The sequence below is a fragment of the Myotis nattereri genome (genome assembly GCF_964212035.1).
Source record: "Myotis nattereri genome assembly, chromosome: 2".
NCBI classification, from domain to species: Eukaryota; Metazoa; Chordata; class Mammalia; order Chiroptera; family Vespertilionidae; genus Myotis; species Myotis nattereri.
The window spans coordinates 84,575,431-84,596,218 of record NC_138076.1 but is presented as its reverse complement, the minus strand read 5'-3'; the positions used below and the strand labels follow the sequence as shown (position 1 = coordinate 84,596,218).

At 38.4% G+C, this 20,788-nt stretch overlaps 1 protein-coding gene across 3 annotated transcripts in view; it reads left to right on the top strand.

Moving 5' to 3' along the window:
* ENOX1 (ecto-NOX disulfide-thiol exchanger 1) overlaps positions 1-20,788 on the top strand; it is a 593,708-nt gene that overhangs the window by 356,795 nt on the left and 216,125 nt on the right. For all 3 annotated transcript variants that reach the window (XM_081082747.1, XM_081082748.1, XM_081082749.1), the window contains 2 exons: positions 17,022-17,165; positions 17,963-18,100. In XM_081082747.1, coding sequence (XP_080938873.1) covers positions 17,153-17,165; positions 17,963-18,100 — 151 coding nt within the window. In that variant the 5' untranslated portion in view covers positions 17,022-17,152. The remainder of the gene's footprint in view (positions 1-17,021; positions 17,166-17,962; positions 18,101-20,788) is intronic.

Below are 20,788 nucleotides of genomic sequence, written 5' to 3'. Positions count from 1 at the left end.
CCGGTACGGTGAAGCCAAAAGACCAGGACAAGATTGCTGTTGAAAAGATATTTTGTGCCCTTGGCAGTGTGTTCAGTGGTTAGAGTATGGGCCCATGCATCAAGGGGTCACAGGTTGGATTCCCCGTCAAGGGTCTGCTCCCAGCCTCAGTTTGGGGTGTGTGCGGGAGGCAACCAGACAATGTGTCTCTCACATCGATGTTTCTCTCTCTCTCCTTCTCCTTGCCACCACCCTTTCCTTCTGCTCTCTCTGAAAAGTGATGGAAAAAATATCCTCTGGTAAGGCCTAACAAAAACAAAAAAAGAAAAGATAGTTTGTTACAGTTCCTAAGAAGAGAGGACCTGCCACACCACAGAAGGCCACATCAGAGGCACCAGGGTCAAGGGTCAGTCAGGATGTCGAGGGAGTGATGGGAAAAGGTTGGCCAGAGGTCTTATTGTGGCTTCCCAGGGAGAGCAGAGGCAAAGCAGGGCATGCGGTTTAGGATTGGCTAGTCTGAATAACTCCAGGGTTCTGAGGTACAGGGCTGACTCTATATGTCTAGGACCTGGCCCTGGGGATAGTGGCCGGTGTGAGCCCCACAAAGGAGCTGATGGAGGGGATGCGCTCCTGAACGTTGGTTTGCATTGGAAGGGTGCGCTTCCAGGCGCATTGTTTGCTGTCTCTAGGAATGGGCTAGCTCTGTAGTGTCAGCAAGTCCCCAGATGGCAAAGCATCCGGAGATACAGAAAATAGAAAACAAAATTAATACAGTATTTATATATATATTTGTGTGTGTGTGTATGTGTAAATGTGTACACACATGCAACATACACACTCATAATATTTGCTCAGTGAATTTGTTGAAGGGGAGGGAGCATGGGTATCTGTGTGCCAGACACTGTTTTGGCTGATGGTGGTGTTGCAGAAAAACTATTTAAAAATTTTAAAAGTCAGCCTGCCCTTATGGCAGACCAACTTACCAAAGAAATAATTATGTAATATGACCTCTGAGACTGAGAAATCCTATAGAGAAATAGAGCTGGTAGGAGGACAGAAGGTAAGTGACGATGCTATTTTAGGAAGGTCAGGAAAGGCCTGCCTGCACAGGGTGATATTTCAGCAGAGAAGGGACTGAGGGGAGCGAGCAGGGTGGTTGTACATGTATCTAGAGGAACCACAGTGCAAAGTCACTGAGGGAGGACAATGCTTGTCAGGCTCAAGGAAGAGTAATAAGCCCTGTGTTCTGGGAGCTCTAGGGGACAGAAAGCCGTAAGAACTGAGGTTGCCAAGGTGACCAGAAGGCAGATTCTGAAGGAGTTTGGAGGCCGTCCAAGAGCGATGGGAAGCTGTTTGTGCATGGTTCTGTGGTGCTAGAAACTTAAGCCATCCTAAGACAAGAGATCAGCTTTAGCCTCAAAATGCAAATTAAATCGTCATCACCCCACTCTATTTTCTTATCTTCTATACTATTAAATATTTTTATATTCATTGTGATGGCTCAGTTTACAAATGGGGAAGCTTAATATCTTTCCCCCCAAAGTTCTAAATTTTAACATTTTTTTTCAGTTTTAAACAAATCAAACAAAAAAATATTTTCTATATGATACAAAAGGACAACTTCAGGTCATGACTGTTTGAAAATGCACTGAGTTCCTTGGCATATATGTGACATTTAAATAAAATGAACTGTAAATTTAAAAACTGCCATACTTCTGTAAATCTAGGAGAAGGAAAATCTGTGAACAATCAATGATTTGCTTTTATTTTCTATTGCGTCATGGTATTTTTTACACTTGTGTCATTTACTGAATATAAAGTAAAATTCATGCCCACCTCACTTACCATAAGAGCACCCATAAAGAAAAGCTCATTTCAAATCTAATTGTGGACATTGTTCCTTCATTAAAAATTCATAGGGTTTGTGAATGTATCACATAAGTATTGGAATCTCCATTATTTCCCCAGCTCTTTTCCTACTGCCAATTCTGATCAGAATTTAAAAAAACCCATATCTACAAAGGTGTTCTTTGAAGAACAAAAAAAAGGAAAAAAAATTATAAATAGAAAGACCATCTGACCCAATATGCTACAGTTTACCAATTTAGTTTCAGTGTATGTAGGTAAATGGACCATCTTCTGTTAACCGCAGCATCTTGTTACTGCTACTACCTTCTTCCTCTCAGCAAACTGTAAATGTGCTATTAACTGATAGCTGGTCCATTGTTTTTGTTTCAGGTAAAGGGAGGAAACTGAAGGGTAGCTGGCTCACTTAGCTACTTCTCTGTTTTAGTTCTAACACCTCTCCATCAGCATGAGAGAGGCAGAAGTCGCCTACCACTTACTGACACTGTGCATGTTGTTTGCTGCAGTGGACAAGATCAGCAATGCTTTGCACCACCTGCTTTGGTTACCTCCATGTTGAGCCCCGCTGCTTACACATACACCAAAACTGCGATCACATGGCAGGGAGGAAATATACGTTTCTGGATTTCATGTATAAATTTATAACCATTGGATTACATTTAATATATTTCAGATGTCACCTTTATCCTCATATAAACTAAATTTTGCAATTTAACGCAACAAGGCACTTGCAAATTCAGAAACAATCTGTGCTCAATACAGATCTGATCGGAAGTATAAGACTATAACCTCTATTTTATTCTGCATCACGTTTTCAGTATTAATTCACAGTCTCTCTTTAATTTGCTGCCCTTCCTAAAATGGTCTGCTCATCTCCTTGGTTCCCATGTGTGTGATCTAAGGGCACAAAACATATCCAAAACGTCCTGCCATTGTTGGCTGTTGTTCTGAATTTTGTTTGCTGGATTAAGACAGCAAGATTACTAGCTTTCCCCTCTGTTTGATCTACTGGACCACAGGAGTTTACGGAGATGCTACAATGAAACCCTGCCACACAAAGGCTCAGACCACCTAATTTATTAGTCTAGTGTCATTTGTACCAACAATGAATTAAACCAAAATGCTGATAGAAAAAAAAACAGAGAGAGCAGAATATGTACTTTTTTTTGCGGGGGGGTGGGGGGGGCGGCGGTATGCTTACAAAATTGTCCTGCGTGGAGTTCTTGCTGCTATTTTGTAATGGAAAGAATTCCTGTATGAGAACCTAGCTAAAGGGCTGGATTTAACTATCAAAATGTCTGACAGTGTTGCCAGTTACGTGTCATTTCCTTCAGCTCTTCAAAGGGCGTTATGCGTTTAGCCCCTCAAATAACTTGTGAGAGGAGGGTTGAAGGCATGAAGTGGAAAAGCTCAGGAAACTGGCCCACAGGGAACTTGTGACAGGAGCTCTCCTATGATATGCAAATTGTGCTGCCACACTGCTGTGCACCTTTTAATAGGAGAGGCAGAAAAAGGGATGTCCCCACATCAGCTCTCAGGGCTTAAGAATGTCTTTCCTGGGAATGAAAAAGCTAAGTGTCAAATGGTAATGAATCTGATAAGAACACAGTGAGACTTTGATTCAGATGTACATCCCACAATAACATAGACTCTTGTGCTTTCAGAACCTTCAGTAGGTTGGTGTTCCCTTGAAACAGGAATTAGAAGTTGGGATTTCTGGTTTACTTAGCTTGTGGCTCTGCTGAGATCCATAGTACCTCCACTTCCTACTCTCTAGCTCCTGTTGGCTGGCAGAAAGGAGAACCGAACTCCAGGCCTGCCTTGTAGGGAGCTGACAATGTAATTAGACAGCTGTGTTAGAGACGCTGTGTTGGGGAGAAGTGGTGGGATGAGGATGGGAAGGGGTTCTGGCACAAAGGGGGTGGGTAAAGGAGTTAGTAATCCGCCTTTACCTCCCAGGCGTCCCACTCATTTGCCCTGACCAGCCTTCCCACCTTGCCCTCCTATCTCTCACTACTATATTTTGTTAAGGAGAGAAGTGTTGGTGTTGGTGAAGGAGCTGTCTGCACAGGGAGAAGAGTTCCAGGCAGTCCTTGATGGCAGTGATGCTTATACCAACCTCTCAGCTCAAACCACAGATTTACCCTCAATAGATGTATTCAGACAAAATTAAGCCCAGTTTGGGCTAAGGCGTCTGTAAGATTTTCTGATAAAGTCTAGCCCATTGAAACTCCCAGGATACATACAGATCAACCCTAGGTGGACGTCTTATGCATTTGTTCCCCCTCTCCTTTTCTCTAATGTGCAATCAATATTCTGACTTTAAGAAAAATGTGCTACTCAATAAAGCATGGATCTTGAGATGTTTTTTGGCAGTGAGTTGTGCTGATTTGCTCAGATTCTTTTCCTTGCCTACTTTTATGACTGAAGTAGAGGGGTTAGGATGGCTGACTGGGCCTGGGGTAAGGGCCATGCAAAGACAACAAAGCTTCCAGGTCCTGATCACATGGGATCCTCAGCCTGCTCTACCTTGCCACCGCAGGCTGTCTCCTGTCGCAGTGCTGATGCTGGCATTTTCCCTCCAAGCAACTCTGGCTTCATGTTTCCTTACTGCTCACAGCAGCTCCTCCTCTACTTGTCTTTCTTTCTTGTGGGGAATGGAAGGGGGATGGAGTAATCTTAGTAACTTTCCTTCCTTCCTGCAAGCCCAGCAATACATTAATAAGTAGTTATATTCAGAATCTAGTTGTTGTTTTCTTATACTAGGCAGGCTCCTGTGAGTCTCTATTATGCACACTGTAGCAGGCTCAAGTCTGCTAACACTTTTTAATTTGCAAACACCTTGAAGAGTGAAGGAAGGGAGAGAGAAAAACATTGATCAACCTAGGTGTGTGCCCTAATGGGAAATCAAACCTGGGAACTTCTGATGCACAGAATGACGCTCAACCAACTGAGCCACACCAGCCAGGGCCAGGGTCTATGTCTTAATCACCATTATATAGCGGATCTCAAGCACAGTGATCTGCACTGAGTAAGCATTAAATACATATCTGTTATGTGAATGCATCCCCAGGGCAAGAAATTAATCCTTTTACCCCAGACTCCTCTCCCTTTAGAGCCAGTCAAACCGAGAAGGACTTCCTTGTCTGCCTTTTTGTTGGAGAAAACAGTTCCCCAAATCTAGAACAATAGAGGTCCAGGCCAAGACAAACAGAGCCCTGGGCCCTACTATTCATTAGCTTTGTGACGTTGGGTAAATGACCCAAAGTCTTAACTTTCTGAATCTTCATTTTTCTTCTTTTGTAAAAAGTTGCTAATAACATCTATCTCACAGGTTGTTGTGAGTTTTCATAAGATGAATTATGCGGGACTGTTATGTAGTAAGCTATTTTCCCATTGGGTGCCTCTTGGGGAAGGGATAAGGGGATGATATTCTCCTGTAATTTATGACTTTAGCTTTTTAACTCATTACAAGTATTAGTGTTAGTAATGATACCTTTTAAAATTAAAATGTCCTTATAAAGAATATTAGTTCCCTCTCTCTCCCTTCCTCTCTGTAAAAAATCAATAAAATATATATAAAAAAAAGAATATTAGTTCCCATCTACCTAATGTATATTAATGTTTGTTCTCAGATTGAAAAGAACTGTGTCACTGTATTTTCATGCAAATTTCACTGCTAGACAAAAGGACAGTTAAATTAGCTGGTAGCTAGGATTGGTAGCAAGAGTTTGGGGAATATGTCTGAATGAAGATGATGTCTGCTATTCAAGTAAGAGTTTGGTGTGCAGAGATTGCACTGTGAGAAATCTGGAATAATGCCACATTGAGTTTAAGGTTGATTATGTAAATATTGTTGTGTCAACCTTTTTTAGCTTATTAATAAAGCTACTGGTGTTGTAGAGTGTGTGTCAGGTTGATATGTTGGATCAGTACATGAATACATGTCTACTTCATTGTGCAAGTAATAGAGTAATTATCCTAATGGCTCAATGTGCAAGGCCTGGAGTTGACAGCCACTGCACTTCTCAAATGCCATCACTTGGTACACCGCACTGTTTAACCACCACTAGTTGACAATTGTTTTCTTAGCCATCATTTTATAATAAACAGTATCTAATAATCAACCATAAAATTTAGAATTGCACAAGAGTGAGAACATCACAGGACTTGAAAACAGGTCTTTTTCATCGACTCGAAAGGAAGACATGTGACAATGCTAGTGGGAATTCTTTTACAATATTTGTTTAGATTGAATTTAAGCCATCTAGCTGTGAAAATAATAAACCACAGTAGCAATAGCAACATACTGTCATTCCCGCAAAGCACATTCAGCGTAATTTTTTTATAAATAATAAAACCATAAATAAATATGATTACACTAAGCTAACATGAAATTACATTTGGTACCATTGGCCAGATGTTTTTCTTTCACATCTGTGTTCTTTAGGGTCATTTTTTTGCTTGCTTCTCCACCTTCCCCTGATAATTTGTAAATAATTTATGAATAAATAACTAGGATAGCACTTGATCCAAGTTTGGCGAATTTGGGGGGAATGATAGATTTGTTTATCCCACGTGTAGCCGGCAGGAAGGACACAGACGGTGCCTCAGACCAGCCGTGTAGCCTCCGTGGGCTCAGGCAGCAGCAGCTTTACTTTTGCAGACTTCGCCACACATATCAAACGTGTGGAATGCACTTACATTGACATTTGTTTAATTTTGTTTAAAGGACATTTGGACAAGATTTTTATAATTTTGCTTTTGAAATTATTTGCCTACAAGTTACTCCTTTTATTTAAAACAAGGTCTGATTTCTCCAAAATTGTTCAGACTCAGGAATTATTTACAAAGTGAGAAAGCCCCACTTACAAATGATATTCAACTATAATAATGTCAACATGAGTATTAAATTTGATAATTAGAAAAGCTGTCATGATACAAAACTTATAGGAATTTTATTAAATAATCATTTGTTTTTGATAACTCATGTTTCGTTGCCACAACATTTTCAGCTCTCCAACATTTTTATAGACCTCCTGTCATATGGGTCTAGTTGTTGATACACCCATGGTTAGAAAAATGGGCTACTTTCCCAGGGGCCAATGAGTCCTTGGTCTGGAAGATTGGAGTAGAAACAGATTCTATTTGAGAAGCTTAACCCTCCCTTCTGGGAAAGGATTTCTATATGACATTTTTTAAGAGGCAAATATTATCTCCTACTGATGGGAAGAATGAGTTAACATGGGAGAAGGTGGGGTAGAGAGCAGCACATTTTCACTTTTATATGGAAGTCTATAACCAAGATAGAAAAGGAGTGCAGAAGGAGTTATAGCTGTAGCAGCAGTGTTTACAGCGACCTTCAACCTTTTCCAGTGCTGGAACCTTCCCATCAGCATTTATTTTACACCTTCCTATTTGGGGAGCAGGAACCTCCATGGAGGTGTTCTGTGTTGTAAGCCTTGCTGGGACCACTGTATGTAGACAAGCCTTACTTCTGATGGTAAGGCCTGACCTCCAAAACATCTAGAGCATAAACACTTTCACCAAGAAAGAACCAGGACACTCTTCCTATTAGCTTCTGAATCATGAATGTCCTTGGCGCTAGAACCACCTTCACCCCAAGCCTCAAGAAATTTTGGGCCCCACAAGCCATCTGCTTGTCTGAGCACTTCCAGTTGAATCTTGCTGAAAACAGCCAGTGGCACCAGAGGTGTGACCTGTTTCCACAGAATGCTTCTTGCCAGGCTCGAACTTTCCAATTGGGTATTGCACTGCACATGCATTTCCCTCAGGCACTGTGCCGCAATACCCCTCTCCTGAGGAGCTCACTTGCATAACATAACCACACCCGTGAGTTCCTCGGAGCAAAACCAACCGTCCCAGGGAGCCCACTGGTTACGGAGCATGTAGATGGTCATTTAGGGAAAGAGAAAACAAGGTCTCTAGCCCCGGGCAACTCAGAGGAGGTGGGGTGGCCTGCGAAGTCTGTAAATCCTTGGGCGACCATGACCACAGAGCTAATGCTTTATTCATCATGTCGAAATGGCTTCATTAAGAGTACATTAGTTTAAAGAGTAACTAACATGTTCTTCGTGACCCTACTAGGAGAAATGTTAAACAGGATGAGCAACTGGCTCAGGCTGGATGTGGGTTGATCTGGGTTTTATTGCAGGTAAATTTCCATAGATGAAAGAGCTCTAATCAGGGTTTTGTGGGAAATAGATGATTCATTTACCAGAGTTTGTAGCCATTTAAGGGTCAGTTATTCACCCACTACAATTAAAATGTTCCACCTTGTAGCTTAATATGTTTTCCATGGTTGGGTCAAGGTGTAAAATGAGTACAGAACAACAACAAAAAATGTACAAAACAGCACAAATAAGAGAATTTTATATTGTCTGCTTTCCCTTATATAAGAAAAAAAATTTATAGAAATTGCTTTCTGTATGTAAGTGTGGCTGAAAAGACCAGTGTTTGACGATATGTCTTTCTAAACTATGCATGCATACAAATTTGTTATTTGATTTGTTGTGGTGTTTGTGGTTTATAGAATTCACCTCTCTTTTTTAAAAAATATATTTTATTGATTTTTTTACAGAGAGGAAGGGAGAGGGATAGAGAGCTAGAAACATCGATGAGAGAGAAACATCGACCAGCTGCCTCCTGCACACCCCCAACTGGGGATGTGCCCGCAACCAAGGTACATGCCCTTGACTGGAATCGAACCTGGGACCCTTCAGTCACAGGTCGACGCTCTATCCACTGAGCAAAACTGGTCAGGGCTGAATTCACCTCTCTTGAAGCCTGACATCACCTGCAGTGTGTTTCAAAAGTGTTGTCCCCTTTCTCAAAAGGACTTCTTGCTCTGGTCTTGGGGCTGCTCTTTCTCCGGAGTTCATGGCTTTGCCATTTCAAGTGAAGCTTTTATGTAGCTGCAGCATTCTGTTTACTTAGTCTATTCTGTAGAACGTTTTTGAATGGGGATTTGAAGAGAACAGAGAATGCAAACAGGAAAAAAAACAACAACTCTTGATTGCGTAGAAGCAAGAACCCTCTTATATGCCCTTATTTACTTGTCTGTGACTTAGTTAGTTTGCAATTAGACCTTAATATCCCTATTCCGGAGATAGACGAATTATGTTACCAAGGCCACACATCACTGCAGAAGTAGGATTCAAGGGCAGAGCTCAAATCTCTTACTTTCTAGAGAAGGTCTCAGCTGAAGGAAGAATTTCTGAACTGTAAGGCTATTTTGAAATAGTTGCCTGTCAGACATAGTTTGTGATTTCTGTATCTTTGAGAAGTTGGAATTGATGAACTCTAAGGCTTGAACATTGATGTTTTATGAACCTGAGTGTTTGTCCTGAATCCTCAGGGACTTAGAAAACCTTTGCTTAAAGTGAGACTTTTCTAGCTTTAAAGAATGCAGGCTTATGTTTACAGATTAGATTGCTTTCTTTAATAATTCACAGCAGAGTCAGCAATGATAACTTTTTCCTGTAATAGGTGTATTTTGGAAGGTGGAAAACAGCATAGGATCACATATTGTATATGTGCTTGATAGATTTCCATTAATGAGAGGAATGAGCTGACTCATTACATACTTCATAAATAATCTTCAAGTGTAATATTGTCCTCAGAAAATCTGAAAGAGTCTAAATGTGGAAGGCCCTATATTTTAAATGTTATCTATTAAAAAACTCTGAAATTACATATACCATAATAACATCCAGCCTTGTTTTCTTTTCTGTTTTTAATGGAAAGGGAAGTACTTTATTTCTAAGATCTCGAACTTTCTCTTTTATTATTATGTTCAATTTAAACATATAAAGAGTAATTTTTTAAAAGCACAGGTTTCCTGAAAACAAAACAATTTTACCTCTGTCATTGCTCTATACTTATATAAGTAATCCAAATTGTATTTTTCTTTGTATCAAAAGATAATTGGCTTTATTTACTATCCTGGTTGAGTTGTCTCTTTGGCAAAGTTGGTTATTTTGTTTGATTGCGTGATTTCAGAGGGAGAACTTCTGTTCTCTTTCATTCTCTCTCCACATTGAGTTCTTTGAAGACATGGGTAAAACCTTACCATTCATTCAGTATCCATTTTCTTCCTAAGATAGAGCAGTGATTTGTAGAATAAAATTGGCTGCTAGATAAGGTGGAAAAGTGGAGGATGTAATCATAGACTCTTAATGGCATTTTGTGTTTGAGAAATGACCAGGTCTGCTTTTGATCCTCTGTGATGCATGCCAATTGAAACTTTTCCTTTCTTCCAATGATTTCACTTCTTAAGCACTGTACACATTATCCCATTGTTACACTAATGCACTGCCTAATGGGTCTGGAGATGCCCTTATTTATAAATTTCGGCTCATTCAATGAGCAGCTGTAAGAAATCTCACAAAAGGAGAACATCACTGTAACCTGCATATGACCCTACATTGGCTGCCAGGGAGGTGTGGGCTCTTAGATCTCAGAGAATGACCCTGTTAAACTCACCAAAAGTTTATCTGGAAAGATCTAACTTTTTGTTTAAATCTAAGTTTTTGTGTGTGTTTTTTTAAAATTTTAAATTCATCTATGTTCTAGTCTCCGACACATTTCCCCCTTTTGAGTTTTTTAGCTTTCAAACTTCCAACCTTTGGGATTGAACCCTTTGTTCCTTCAATAATTCCTCTTTCCCTTTTATTTTCCTTTTTTACTTTTCCTTCTTCCTTCTATGCTTAAATTCATTTGAAAACATATATATGTATGCATATACATGTAATTTCTATATAATTTTAATATTTTTTATAAACTTATAGGAAAAGAGAAAGCACATTCCAGATTCTGTGCTAGCAGCTAGGTATGCAAAGGTGACTTGTTTCCTTAATCATTCTAATCTTGTTGTTTATTAGGGACATAAACATGAAATTAGAACATGAAGTTACAAATGCTGGTGTAGAGAAAGGCACAGAGTGCTATGAGAGCACAGAGGAGAGAGTACATAGTTCCTTTGTCTTCTGTCTTGAATAATAAACTAAAAACGACATGGAACAGGAATGGCATCTCTCCTCAGGTGCACTGTGCTGTGATGTGTGTCAATTCATGAATTTTTGAAGAGTTTGGGGATTTTATAAGGATAAAGGTAACAGGTCAGGTGTTAAAGAAGACCTTTTGATTTCAGACTTTGACATAAAGCACTGTCTGGTTCAGCCCTGACTGAATTGATCTCTGCCTGGTTCCATCCTCTGCTCATACCATTTCCTAAAGCTGACTTTTCTCTCTAACACTGAGAAGGATTTTTTTAGCTTTATTAGATCTAATGTTCTTACTTTATAATTCTCTCATTAGAAATTCCCTATAAAATGCAATATCTCATAAAATCTAATCTATTCTAAATCTCTTCTTCAAAATCTTAATTCTTTTCTTTACCATTAATAAGGAGATTTTTCATCACTAATAACCAACTTCCAGTATACAGTTATACACTGCTTAACGTTGGGGCTATGTCATGAGAAATTAGCCATTAGGTGATTTTGTCATTGTTATGAATATCATAGAATGCACATACACAAACCTAGATGGTATAGTCTACTACACACCTGGTCTTATAAGCTATACCACTGTCATACATGTGCTCTATCATCGACCATTACTTTTTTGTAAAGAATTTCATGGCATCCTTGCAAAATGTTGTCAATAAGGTGCATGGCTATATTTACCAGACTTGAAAACTTTATCATGCTTTATGTTGTAGTACCTTAGGTAATCTTCATTTTCAGCTGCCTTTTCATAATCCTCTTCAAGCTTTCTCCCCCAAAACACCCCTACCAATGTAGACTTCATGACATTTTGTGGAAGGGGCAGGGGAAAGATTTACATAGTGTACTTTCTAGGGAACCACCTGAAAATCTGCCTCAGTCATTTCCATTCTCTGGAGTCCCCTTTTCCCTGGATGGCCACCAACGATCCCTTCTTTCTTTCCCATCAAAGTATTTATACTTAGTTCCCCCTTTTACCACATTTTTCAGAGCAATTCCACTCTGCCTCAAAAGTTGCAGATTCACTCACCTCCTAGGTTTGTAAAACAAAAGATCCAGCAGTTAACAGAACATGTTCTCCTTAGAAGCCTGCTTAGTAATCCCCTACGGTAATTACTAGTACAGCTTGTCCTTGGGATCTTTTAGAGTTTGGAAAGATAACAATGAGAATTATATAAAACTGCTGAAAGAGATTAAGCTTTTCTAGTTGTTCCTCAATGGGAGAGTTGGTATGAATAACTTAATTTGCCATTACAGGAAGAAAAAAAAATGTTCCCATTATTAATCATAGACAGCTGCTTAAAAATTATGAAGTGAATACATAAGTAACATCTATTTAACAATATTCTATATTGCTTTAAACTATGTAACATTTTCATAAGTTCAGTAGAGTAGCCTACTGATTATATGAGCAAAGTGAGATATTTTCTTAGTGATAGAAGAAGAAAGTAGAACTTTCGGAATATATATTTTTCTTTTTACAATACATATATGATAATGCTAATGAATAATTTTTATAAAATAAGAATGTTTCATATGCCAAATGAAAAAGGTTTCTTTGGAATCGACTTTAACAAGACATTAATAAATCTGAACTCCTCTCCACCCCCTTTCATTAGGAATCTATGTTTTGTGGACAATTACGGATGAGTTTTATTAGTGTGTGTGTGTGTGTGTGTGTGTGTGTGTTTCCTTGGGACCTATAAATGTTGAACAAAGTTGGAAAGAGTTGTGTTATAAAGAATGGGAGAAGCCTGTGCCATTTTTAAGGCTAAATAGTATTTTTATAGGTTTAGTGAGTTTCAAAAACTATTTGCTTTATTGATATAGCTCCATGAAATTCTGAGCATAAGTATATCTCATTGAACAGTTATAAAATTGATCATGAAGCTTTGTACTTGAATATACCTTAACAAAAAACAAGTTAAATTTTAGGTGATTCCTAGACAAAACTTTGGCCTTTTGTACATCTGATTGTGAAAATCTTACTTCACTAAAAGCCAGTTGCACAATTGGTTATGAGTTTCATGAAAGCTTTTGTAGTTGCATGGGCAAAAAAACACACACACACAAAAAAAAAACTTAGGTAGAAAAATTCATACATCTTTTAAATTACATTATATTATTTTATAAAGGAATTGTGGAAAATGAAGACATATGCTTCTACAATTTAGGTGTGGCACAGAAAACTAGGGCAATGCTTACTTTTAGAAATATCAAGTGTTATTCACTGTTTTAGAATTAATTACATAATTATCCAGCAGAACACAAAGATCCCAGGGTACCTTAATGGGAACACTACACTTCCAAATAAAATAATTATCACCTGCTATATTCCAAGTGCTTTATTTGCTATAATTTTTAACTACCACATCTCTGTGTGTAAATAAATATCATTAAGGATATTAATCTTTCTGTTACAGTAGATGGCAAATACAGCAGGACTTGGATCATGTAGTTGATAGGATAGAAATGGTTCAGAGTGGTTTTTGTAATGAAGGCCATAAGACCTGCCTTTCCCTTTTTGGGAAAATTTGCCCTCAACTCAGATCCCATAGTTATAATATTACCCCATTCCCAATGGTAAACAAAATGTCAATACTGAGACTTCTTATGAATGTGGCTTCTTAGTGCAGTGAGACCACAATGTCTGGCCAAAAAATTGGTCATCAGTGCACCCTTTGGACTGATGTATGACCAAAAGGGAGAACTATGGGTGAAAAAAGGGGGTTCTATGGAAAGTAACCTCACAGGGTGATCTGAGCATTAATTCTTAACTAGGCAGGTTATGGTGGGTAGTCACATCCCAGGCCAACCTGTCCATTGTTCTTGTGCATCTAGGGCCATGGTCGGCAAACTGCGGCTCGCTGGCCACATGCGGCTCTTTGGCCCCTTGAGTGTGGCTCTTCCTAAGCCTTAGGAGTACCCTAATTAAGTTAATAACAAAGCTTAGTTTAAAAAATTTGGCTCTCAAAAGAAATTTCAGTCGTTGTACTGTTGATATTTGGCTCTGCTAACTAATGAGTTTGCCGACCACTGATCTAGGGTAACACTTTTGAAATACTAGAAGTAATACACATCAAAGGGGCTATTAACTCTTAAGAGAGCACAAACCCTGCCTTCATTTCTCTAATCTTCCTTAATTTCAAGTGCATAAAAGAAGCTACAAAACTGTTATTTTCTGGAGCATTTGAGATCTTGTTCCCCAGCATATGTCATCAGTTTGGCTCAAATAAACTCATAAAGATTCTCTAAAAATATTAATTCTTCTACGGTTTATAAATATGAAAACTAAGGCAGAGAAATTGATTTGAATGATAAATTAGGCGTTATGATCTTGAATCATTTGAGGAGGCAGGTATTCAATAGGAACAATAGATGTTAGCAGAGAACAAAAATAGCTCTCATACTGGATAGTAATTAATTGAAAATATCACCTTTCTTGCAAGCTGAGTAATCACCTCAATTTTATTTTTTAAAAGAATTACATGGCATCCCTGATACTATTGGGAATGCCTAAGATGTGATAGAACTTACTTTAGAGTCACCATTCTAAGTACATTGTAACCACATGAAGTTGTGTGTCATTCAAACCATTGGGTTGGTAGATTGAAGAGGTGCAATAAATTGAAATTCAAAGCTTCTCATTGAGTGGGAATAAATCCAGGTTTACAAACCACATCTTGCCAATGCTTTTTTTATGAAACAGTAGCAGTTTGTTAAGATGGGCATGAACAATGTGAAGATGGGTAGAAGCCATAATCACTAAGGTGAAAACTACTACTGGGGCAGACATTTACAGAGCCAAGGAAAGCGAATACCATCTCTAAAACATTGGATCAAAAAGGCAAAGCAAGGTAGGGCTGGTCAGGCACAATCATAAAGCCTACAAAGTAAAGAGATGTTCTCTGATAGAGTGGTCCAGAACTGAGATTCACTATACAGGAAAAAAAAAATTGTGAATATTGCCCATTGGGGATAACCTGAGCTACAAGGAAGCCAGTCAACTAAACTTCATTTGGGGAGATAAGTAAGAGAAATAGTGACTTTCTGATCATTTGAAAGGACTCCACTACACGCCCATTTGAGGAGAAGAATGGACACATTCTAGCCAGACTCTGCTTTGGTGTTCTGAAATGGTTGGAGGTAAACAGAAAAAAATTGCTTTGAGGTTTGGTTTCATCACAGAAATATTGCTGGTATGTGGATAGCTAAAGGGCAGACATTTTAGTTAGCTACATATTTATGTCACTGAATTTATTTTATATGGTGCGGATCTCTTGTCTGATGGAAAAAATTTTCCACTATCTCTTAGGCTCCTCTAGTTGAGGGCTAGAGATTTGTGGAGAGCATGGAAACAATTTGCTTATTGTCCACATATCCTTGAGATATTGAAACTTAAGCTTCCATTTAAGTTAAATGTATTCTCAATTGTCAACAATTTGTTCTTAGACAGTTTCATATTCAAAGGGTTACTGTTTCTTGCATGGAAGAATTAAAGAAATAAAAGAGGGTGCCATAAAAGGTCCAAACTTCTCACTAGATACACTGACAAACAGACCATATAGGGTTTGGCAGGTGATGCGAACTGTGAAAGAATTCACAACTGAGAGAAGAGATAGATGCTAGAGAGGGAGTTTATTTTACTTTCCCCAAAGGGAAATGGTCTGTGCATTGCTAATAAATACAGGGGCAAGAATCAAAAGGCAGCTTCCTCCTTTAAAGGGTAACAGCTGTGATTGCTATGTGATAAGGAAGGGAGGAAGATTTGGGGCTGAGACCTAAGGAGGTGTCCTAGGGAGTTGGCTTATCAGTATATTTGCCAAGCCTATAAAACATGCTTACAGCAAAAGTTATGAAGAATTCAAAAGAGGCTTGTTTGAAGGGAAAAGAGGAAGGGAACTTTCTACTAACTACAGACTCCCTGGTGCTAATTATCCCTGAGTTGTAAAAACAGTGGGGAGGAGAGGTATGCAAGAATGTAGCCTTGAGAGTAACTTATCTTGTCTTGCAGTTTGAACAGAGGGGCTGTTTGAATCAGAGGAGCTAACAGTCTTGGGGTTTAATTACCAAGTGCTTCTCATAAATTGTGGAAGGCCACTGCAAGGAAAAAGAAGGGCCTTTTTCCTGTTCTTACATCAAAGTCCTTTCTCAAACATATAATGCTAGAATATCCATTAACAGAAACATGGCTTTAAAAATTTTCTAAATTTATACCTAAATAAAAATAATTATTTAAATTCAATTGTTAGATTAAATCTACTTAAAAGTCAAACTTCTCACATGGCTCATCTAAGTGCAGCATGTTTTACCATCCAGTTTTGGATTGGTGCAAGTGCACTGAAAATATGTATGAATGTTATGTTTTTGCATTTTTAAGAATGCAGAGAAGGCATAGAATTTTATAAAGAGTGTGATATAGATGGGCCCTTTGCAACTTTATTTAATGTTTTATTGTTATTTGTTTTTGTTAAGAATGTGCTTTGAAAAATCTAATTTTATACATATTAAAATTAGATTTTATTATATATAAATCGTGACCAGTTAAATTTATCTTTCCATAGAATTAAAAAGACAAATGTTTTTTCCTTTGCTGCCTCAACAGACTCTAGATCTTCTTTCATGAGCAGCATACCATTATTTCCTTTGGCCTTTCCTGACAATTGTAGTTTGGGTGCACTCCTTTACCAGTCTCATGGTGAATAGATTCTTGCTTTTTTTCTCCCTCTTCCATACTTTTTCTTCCTCTCTGAATATATTTCACAGATGACTGTCTTCCAAAATAACATCAGTTAATTTTTTAACTTAAAAAAAATCATACTTAGCCCTGAGTCTGCCCTCTCCATTGATGTGTAGTGTGTGGAAGAGGCTGTGCAGGGACTGATAAGCCCCATTTGTGAAGTCTCTTCAGTAGGGGGCCAGGCGCTCACTGCAGATGGGCTGTTTATTCAGCCAGCACTGGCCCTAGCTGGGTTCAGAGTTGACCCACCTTCTCAGAGGACTCTGAAACCAAGCCAGGAGACAGCTCTACTTCCGTGCCTGTGATTAGATGTTGTTCTTTGTTGGTTGTTTTTGAATAGACAGTTTTTCTTTAGAAGGCTCCCTCAGTTTACTATTATGGTTTTCACTCCTTTTCCCTTTTTGCAGAATCTGATGATCTCCGTGGGGACCCTGCACTCAGCCTTCAAAGTGCTCCTGCCCCACAGGATGCTCATAATTCAGTAGTAGATGCTGGTGGCCTTGAAAGCATCACCCAGTGTCCCCAACGCCTTCCTCAGATGATGGCTGCAGGTAAATGTCGGTGGCCAGCCCAGGACACAAGCATTTTTGAGTTCTTAGTGGAAAAGCTTGCCCAGGCATGAAACTATGCATGGAACCCAGAACCTGAGATCCTTAAAGAAATCAGGCTGTGGAACAAGTGAACATCAAAGAACATTAAGTCAAATTTGACATATTTTGTGGTGTGTATATATTGTTGTTGTTTTAGCTCTGTGCTATTTGTAGTACCATTTATTTGTTTATTTTGCTTTAGTGAAAGCTTGCTTATAAGAAATATTTTGGAGAAGTCACATTTTCTTAATGCAATGCTGTAAAGAGTTTATAAAGGAGGAAATCTGTTACAAGGTAACAATAAGTTCAGTCAGGACCATTTTCATGAGTTACAACTATTCTAGAGATTCTATTAGTTGGAAGGTGTGCCTGCTCCAGAATTTATGTATTTTCCATCTACCAAGCCAATTGACTTGTGTTACCATGAGAGTATTCCTGCTTTGTCTGGAAACCTTGGAACTGAACTGATGTTGTTTCACTAGGAGAAGAAAGCGATTCTTCGTTGTTCCAGAAGTACTTTCTTAATGGCATTCTGTGTATAATATAAACTACATGTCATTAAGTTTCCTCCCAGAATGTATTCGGAAACTCTTTATACTTATGTCTGAAGGAAACATTGCTGTAGATTATGTGCTTTGTTTTTTTGTGGTCTGGGAAAATGCTAAATGAAGCCGCACATCTCTAGAAACGTAGTTTCCTTTAAAACAAATACCCTTGCCTATTGACTCTCAGTCATTGTTTATTTTTTTTTCCTGCAGCCGCGGATGGTTTGGGGAGTATAGCGATAGACACAACCCAGCTCAACATGTCCGTGACAGATCCCACAGCCTGGGCCACCGCCATGAATAATCTGGGCATGGTTCCCGTGGGGTTGCCTGGACAGCAGCTTGTGTCTGGTAAGCTCTCTCCTGGGTTTGAAGCAGCAGTGCCAAAGGGTGGAGGTGACAGGTGCCCAGTAATCTCTCTGCACGCAAGTGTTGAGCATGGCCAGTGATTTATGCCTGGGGCATGTTTGGCAGGTTGTGCTTGAGATTCTTTTCCTCATCACCTTGCTCTTTTGCCTAATAGCCGTTCTCAGAAAAAAGGCCGTATGCAGCATCTATCATCTGCAGCATTGCAACATCAACTCCATATTTTTAAAAATTGGTAAACAGAGGGCTAAGATTTGCTTTCCAGTTTGCAAAACTCTTTCACATGCCTTATGGCACTTGAATCCACAGTCTTCTCTTTGACACAGATGGATACTTATTGTTGTTGCTCTTGTTAATATTCTCATTTTAAAAACAGGGAAGCAGAGGAACAAAGTTCAGGTTACTTTTCCAGCATTGAAGTGGCAGAGCTAGAAATCCATTCAGTTCCACCTTTTCTTTCCACGACACTTTGGAATCAAAATAGAATGCATTCAATAGGGAAAATGTTTAGAAATGTCACAAAGCAGGAAGTCATCACTTACTTTGATACATGTTTATTGAGATTTTCTATGTGCCCTCTCACAAGAGCTTTGAGAAATAAAAGATATACCTATACAAGTGTCCTTGAGGAGCACGTCTCCCTAAATTGAAAAACACAGCAACAACAACAAAACCCAGCATAAATATAATGTGTAGAATCAGTTGTTAAGTAGTGGTTCATACTAGGAATGTAGTAATTTCCAGAAAGATATATTACTGAGGCTCTGAGGAAGATGTTATCAGGAAGATGGGAGTTGAGCTGTCTGGAAAGATACATAGGATTTGTATGTATTCACTCCTTCCTTCATTCCTTCATTCATTCAACACATATTTATTAAGACACTATCCTGGTGCAGGGACTCCAGCAGTAAACAAAACAGGCATGGTCCTTGCCCTTCAGAATGTGCAATAGAGAGGTGACAGTCAATTATAATACTACGTTCCATGCCTACAGGCCTGTGTAGTTTGTGCAGAATTGACTAAGCATTTAGTTTCTTTCTTTCTTTCTTTTTTATTTTTTGGTAAATATTGGCCATAGATGTGAAAGTCTAAACTAGCTATAGTAAATTATACATATTTTTATGCTTATGTGTACATATATGTACACACATATGTATACATATACACATATATAAAAATATATAAAATTCTTAAGTATAACAAGAATGAACACAAGAGAGGATGGGAGATGGGGAAAGTGAGAAACAGCAAAAGGAAAGTCAAAAATTGAGTTATAACACATTATACTTAAGATATTTATAAAATTCTCCAAAATGTTATAAAAGTCATACAATTGAAGATTAGCCTGCTATGGGATGTGTGTATATGCACATGAATGACATTTCTGATGCTTAAATGTGTGTTTATTCAGACTCCTTTTTCCCAAAGCTAATCTAGATAGATAGTTGCTTCTAACAACTTGAGAATAAAGATTTGTATTTTTCTACCCACATTCTTCCTCATTTTCTATCCACATAATTGAAATATTCATGTAACAGAAATTACTTTACTTTTGTCTCCACCTCCCACTTCTCTCAGAAAATGTTGGGTGGCTTCCAGAGTGAGCCACACCTCAACAATTCATTATTTTTTTCTTATTGTTTTGAGTCTTCTGACATTTTAACCATGACCAATTCATGCTTTTCTCAGCAACTTACCATGTAAAGGATTACAGCCCTACTCATTATAGAAGATTTACCATATCTGTCCTGAATTACGTTCTGTATCTCCTTATTAGCCAAACTGCCTTTCATGGTCTTCCTAAGAATCCCTTCTTTATCTTCCAACTTCGCTTTGTTCTCAGGGCTGGCTGCCAGCAGCAGGGTATGCAGTATCTCAGGGTCAGGCTCTGTTTTATTTTATTAGTGTTCATGTATTTTCTTACAGGCTTTTTTTTTTCCTGTACAAATATTTTAATCACATTAGATATAAGATTTTCTATATTCATTTTAATACCTTATTCTAATTTTTTTCCATTTTACAGTTTTATATTTAAAAATTATAAAACTCCCTTGAATAAATATTTCCTACTTTATTTAATTATTCTAATTTTACATGTAAGCTGATTCCATTTTTTCCCCTCTGACTAGCCAAATTTCTTTGGAGACCTTAATTTCGTCAAGCCTATAAAAGCATTTCATCTTTTCTGTACAATGATGATTGTATCTCTTTCATGGGACTATTGTTAGATTTAAATATGGTAAATTGCATAAAATACAGCTGTTAGTTTTTTTCCAGCATAGTCAGAGAGCCACGGAGTGTTGCTTCTCTCTCAGTTTTCATACCACCACCTCTGGAATTCTTCAGTGTGGCTGTAGAATGTTAGAGGTCATCTTTAATGTCTCCGGAGGGATTTTAAGATTATTTAGTGTAACCTTCCTTCCAAGAAATCTCCTCTAAAATATCTCTGACAGGATTGTGGAGAGGCTGGATTTTATGAGCACTTGGCCTTCTCTCAAAGTTTCTGATATTTCTAAATGACCAACTACTCTTCCCCTATTAGTTAAAATTAAACTGACACTAAACCCATTCCTTACTACTTCTTCTGTTTAATAAAATTATTAGCAAAGCAAGGTGTATAGTTTCATATCCTCTGATTTTAGCAAAGTGATTTTTCAGGACATCAGATCACTT